At 35.8% G+C, this 5,919-nt stretch overlaps 1 protein-coding gene across 2 annotated transcripts in view; it reads left to right on the forward strand.

Moving 5' to 3' along the window:
• LOC106464056 (aminopeptidase O-like) overlaps positions 1-5,460 on the forward strand; it is a 57,946-nt gene extending 52,486 nt beyond the window's left edge. The window contains exons 16-17 of one of the 2 annotated variants that reach the window (XR_002611632.1): positions 547-2,172; positions 2,247-5,460. Coding sequence is in view for 1 of the 2 variants with exons in the window: in XM_022391717.1 (XP_022247425.1) it covers positions 547-702 (156 nt within the window). In the remaining variant the exon portion in view is untranslated. Of the gene's footprint in view, positions 1-546 lie in introns of both variants that reach the window. The other variant, XM_022391717.1, reaches the window with a different exon arrangement.
• The last annotated feature ends 459 nt before the right edge of the window (positions 5,461-5,919 follow it).

Genomic DNA, 5,919 nt, shown 5'->3' on the forward strand with positions numbered 1-5,919 from the left:
GTTAAAAACATTTTATTTAGGCCTATCTATGGCCTTCAAAAACTTTTTGAAGGCCATAGATAGGCCTAAATAAAATGTTTTTAACTGTGTACCTGTTTAACGTTGAATATTATCTATGATTTTAACTTTATACACTAGTACCAAAATACTGTAAGTAATGAGATTGTTAATTAAGATCAGCTATTAAATTTTGGGTGTTCTACATAAGCCATACTGATGACCTATGGAATTGAAAATAAGGCTTCATCACTGGTAACCTACAAAGGTGAAAGTGCAGTAAAAAATTTTATTACATATACCTGCTAGGAGCACACACACACACATACATTGGACTAGTTATGAATTAATTATCTATACATCCAATGTTTTAGAAAATACTAGATGTTACTCAGATTCTTTGATTGTACAAAATCTTCATCTTTATCTCGGGTCACACTAAGGTTTGACCAAGTATCTTTCTGTAATTATTTGCAAGGCTATGGGGATCTATCTGTATGGTGAAATGGGAAGATCCAGGTTATTCTCAAATATTTAATTTTTTGCAAGGCTATGGGGATCTATCTATATGGTGAAATGGGAAGATCCACTTCCAGGCAGCTGAAACAACTAGCAGTACAATGCTTCCAGGAGATCTGTGACCAAATGGAACCAAACTTCCGAGTGACCATCAAGAAGATATTGCAAGCAAACAACCTCTGTTGATGAAATAATTTGTTGTAGTACTGCTGTTTCTTGTATATAGCTACTAAGCACCTCTGTTTAAGCCTGGTAAAAATTATTGTTTTCAAGACTTCTTATTTTAGTGTCAAGTTCTGTTGTGATTTTCAAGTAGTCTGTCGTCTGTCTTTTGTTTACAGTAGTGTGTTCAACATAAAACAGGATTTCAAACAGGGACCTGCAAACTTAGATTTATTATTACTCTGACTGACTTAGCTTTCCAATAAAAAAGATGATGGCAACTGGTGAATAAAATTAGGGTTTGATGTATTATTTTCATAACCAAATAGATTGATTCTTTTTAATATAATGTGTTATTGTATAGTGAAGATGTTATATTGATCAAGTTAATCTGCTTTAGCTTATTTATTATGTCTAAAATATTGTGTATGCCATGTTGGTAAATGTAGATTAACTATTCTTTATACACATTAGTCATTAGTTATAAGTTTAACAACAACCATGGTCATAGTTTACTGGGGATACTGGTAGGTGTCAAGATCTTTAAATGTAAGGAGTATATGTTGTGACTGTTACAATTCTTCCTAGCCACTGTCCCTTGTATGATCACACACACACACACACTTTTTAATCAGATTATAATTTAAAATTTCTAGAAAACTGTTTTGTTTTGAATTTATATAAATAAGTTGCTATTTATAAAATATTATTTTTAGATAAATACTGTATAATATTTCTTATTTAACCCAGTTTATAAGTGATCAATAACGTATAAAAATTATACTTTATGCAAAGTTGATATTTGTAATCAATCAAGTATTCGTAGACTAGACAATAAATGTTCATAAAACTTTATTAAAATCACTAGTCAAACATCATCACAGTAATATAACTGAACCTCAAGTGTTTAACAGGCTAATAAACTTCTATTAGAAAAGAATCTGTTTCTGTAATTAATGTGGTTTCTCATTATACACCTTACAATATCCTTCGTTTTTATGATATTATTACGTTCTAAACCAGACCGAGTATGAAATATGGCTTATTTATGTATGAGTACAAAAATGCTGACTTAATGAAAGGCTACAATTTCAGGATATTCATCTCTGACCAATCTACAAACTCGTTAGTGTAACGTTAACATTTTGGACTAGACCAAGATGAAAAAAAATATATTATAATTTTTTTTTTAATCTTGGAATATATAGATTAGTAGGAAAATAGTTTAAGTAAAGGTAGTAGTTCCTTACTTATTGTGAATCTGTATAAATGATATTACCAGTTTCAAGGATGTTATACTGCCCAAAATAATTACAGGATAATTAGAACAGGAAACGTAATAGCTACGTTAATCAAAGTCACTGTTTTAGAATAATGCCAATCACCTCTTCATCTCAAATCAGGTATACAAATCAGGCATTTGATAATACGTCGTAATGTGAAATTTAGACGATTGGCCGGTCATTTAGTCTACTTTATATAGTACGCTCCACAGTGGCACAGCGGTGTGTCTGCGGACTTACAACTCTAGAAACCGGGTTTCGATACCCGTGGTGGGCCGAGCACAGATAGCCCATTGTGTAGCCCTGTGCTTATCTACAAACAATAACAGCTTATATAGTACAGTGGGGCCTCGCTATAACGTGAATCTCTCCTGGATTCTAAAATTCCAGATCCAGCTAAAAGTTAATTAATCATTGTGAATTGGGAGTGTTTAATCGAAATTTTTGAGTGTCCACTCAGTTACAATAATTTATTAAGTGTCCAATGAAATTTCTCCATATTAATTAATTAAGAGAATTGGCCATGAAGCTTTATTCTAATTGGCCGTCGCTTAGCCCCTATTAGGGAGGCACCCTAAGAACTGCAAAAGATCAGATTTTTTGTTGTCATTTTCTACGTTTATTTGTTGCTAGAACTTTAGACAGAAAAGACCATTTAGACGATGTCTACGCCACCAGTTACTATCGACGGATTACCCAACGACGACTCACCCCGACAAATTGCGGACTTTATCCGCAGATACAAGTTCGTATAGTTCCAGAGGCCACGAAAAAACATACTTATATGTGGAATCCTCTTACAACCTAAAACTCGCGAATATTTACGCTACTTATGCGAACTGCAGAACTACCAGTTAAATGTCAACTTCCCAAGAACGACGCTAGCCTTCGTACGGAATGTGGACTAAACCATAACCTCAGACAAAATTATCCACGCTTAAAAATTCACGTAGTTCACAAAATAATTTCGAAGAGAAGCAGAATGCCACCACACTTCATGACAATAGTAACCACCTCCAGGTAAATGGCAGGCTATGTTCTCTTCCTTGGATGTTTCTTTTATTTCTTTCATCTTAAAACCGAAAGACCCAATCGCAAATCACGGCTGCCTCCAACCTACACCGGCAAATCTTCTACACATATTCCACGCCAGTTCTACACAACATTTTCCGCAGACTAATAAACCCAGACGACCAACATGGAAAAACCAACACACCCAGATTACGACAAACCAAAAGAAGAATTCACAAGACAAGACAATGCAAACCCAACATACACACACCTACGTCAACAGGAACATCACGCGGTCAATAAACCCAGACCCGAACAGCTACCAAGAATAAAGGAAATAAGCAGATAATCACTCCGAATCATGGCCGCATCGATTAACTCGCCTTACGAACATCTTCGAACCTGCGCCTTCCAGCCATGTATCTACTGACGAGACGCGTGGCACGTTCTATTACTTCCGACGTCCTTTCCCAAGCGACAACGAAGACGACGACGTCCCGAACGTCGGAGCCCCCCCTTCAGCCGGAATTCGCCTTTCTAACGTGTCCTCAATAAGAAGACTCCACTGCACTAGCCAATTCTTTTCACACCCGTTACTCCTTTCTCCCATTATAATTTCACTTTACCTTACTTCATTTTCTGGTTTTATCTGGTACTGGTCAAGTAGAACATCCGGCGCGTGACCAGTGAAAGTGGATTTTCTCGGGGCACTTCCGATTCTCCACAGTAAATTTTCCAGGCATTCGATTTATAGATCCCCGCCTTTCTGAAGGATTACAAGTCGATAGGGGCCGTTGGTTTGTCTCGAGTAGTAAGAAGAAATCTGTTATCCACATACTTCACTTCCTCAAGTAGCATCTACCTTCTTCCGGCTCTCATCAGAAGTCAATCATTTGCCTACCAAGTACAATATGTGGGGCGAAGAGGAACATTCAGTTTCTGAGCGGCCCCGATCCTCCCTCCCCCTCTGAGGCCTCCAGTTAAGCCCCGTGCGATCTAAACCGTTTTTGTTGTTGCCAAAGGTCAGTACTTGTTGCTATCATGTCTGCTATTAACACCAATTCCAAGAATAGAAAATCATAGAGGATCACTGAAAAGCTCGCCATCGTAGTTGAGATAAAAAACAAAGGAGCTAGCCAGGGATCCATCTCGAAGAAATATGCCATCACTGAGTCAACATTGTGTTGCTGATTAAATAACGAAGACGAATTTCGCAAAGTTTCCAAAGAGTTGGACAATAAATAAATATTATCCAGCAACACGCAACTCGACAAGGCAGTCTTCACGTGGTTCAGTTAACAGTGAACGTGCAATATCCGGGCCATTTCTCCAAACACAAGCTAAGACGTTTGCACAGCGTCCTGATGACGAAAAATTTGAAACCAACGGGTGGGGGGGGGGACAGGTTGCATCCCTAAAGCAACCCCTACACACTAAAGATATCCTCGATAGAGGACTTCCACTTTCAGAGGAGTGTCCGAGAGGCAACATCGCTGCTAGGCTGCCCTTGCTGTTCTTTATAATCCTACTCTGAACCAAAATGCAATGTCATGAACTATAGCCCCCCAGTAGTTTAACAGTAAAACTGAGGGTTTATAACGCTGAAACCAGATTTCGATACCTGCAGTGGGCAGAGCAGAGATAGCCCATGGTGTAGCTTTGCGCCTAACGACAAACAAACGAATTGTAAAGACGTGAGGCTACTTTTATTAAGTTTCAATTTAAAACACAGACTGACTAACCAATCACTTGCGTGTCAAATCATATGACTGATCTTTATGTGCTTGGTTTGTATAAAAATTAACTGACAGAGATCATTAATAATGAATTATAAAATTTTAGCAGTGTAATAGTAAAAATCTTATAAATTCTAATTATCTTTCAGCTGTTTTGTGAATTGATTTAAAATTTAAATCTCATGTCAATGATTTATGTTTGTTGCTCTTTTTCCTGACAATGTTTTTGGCGCCCTCTGGTGTTTGCTTATATGATGAAGATCATCGGTCTCCGCGACTTAAGTGCAGTGTTTTACCATACACATATTGTGACTAGCGTTTTTTAATAAAGTATTGTGAGTGTTGTTATTTTTAGTTAAGACATGAAACCACTGTTAATAATGTTTGTGATATTGTATTTTTACACAAAACTTGCTGTGTGTTAAAATATGCTTGATGTTATTTCCTAATACTAGGAAGTTTGAAGTTTTTGTGATATTTGGTCAAACTAAACACTCAAGTAGTGTATATGTGCACATTTTTTGTAAGTAACTAGTTTATATGTAACCAGAAATATCTCAAGCAAAAATCTTACATAATAAACTGCTTCTTATATAGAGTATGGCTATCCTATGGTTATTATATAGAACATGGTTATTAAATTGGAGTAAAAATCAAGGTCCTGTATGATGTACGTGTTACACTTTATATAGATTATGGCTATCCTATGGTTATTATATAGAACATGGTTATTAAATTGGAGTAAAAATCAAGGTCGTGTATGATGTATGTGTTACATTTTCATTGAAAGGAATATAACTTAGTGTAAGCCCAGGATAACCTTTGCCTAAAACTGTTAATTATGAAGTTTTGTATTCGCATTTTTTGAATCTTTTAATTCAGTTTCTTAGAAATATATTGACTTTATTGTCATATTTGCTCCATACGGAGAGAAAAATTTTATTTTGTGACAAAAATTCAAAATTTCTACACAAAAATATACTTTCAAAATATTTATGTAGAAATTTTAGTGTCGGTTACACAGGCCTGCAAATTTAAACTACATAAAAGTTGTTTTGGTTTTAATAACGAATTTTCCATAGTTCATCTACACAGATTTCGAAAATAATATTCATTTTTTATCTATCACGTATGGATTTTTTACAAATCGGGACGAAGAAAAAAACACTCTTACTTGAGGTTAAATTATCGTTTGGTTTACCACAATGGAC

The sequence above is a fragment of the Limulus polyphemus genome, unplaced genomic scaffold, assembly GCF_000517525.1.
Source record: "Limulus polyphemus unplaced genomic scaffold, Limulus_polyphemus-2.1.2 Scaffold1550, whole genome shotgun sequence".
In the NCBI taxonomy this organism is placed as follows: Eukaryota; Metazoa; Arthropoda; class Merostomata; order Xiphosura; family Limulidae; genus Limulus; species Limulus polyphemus.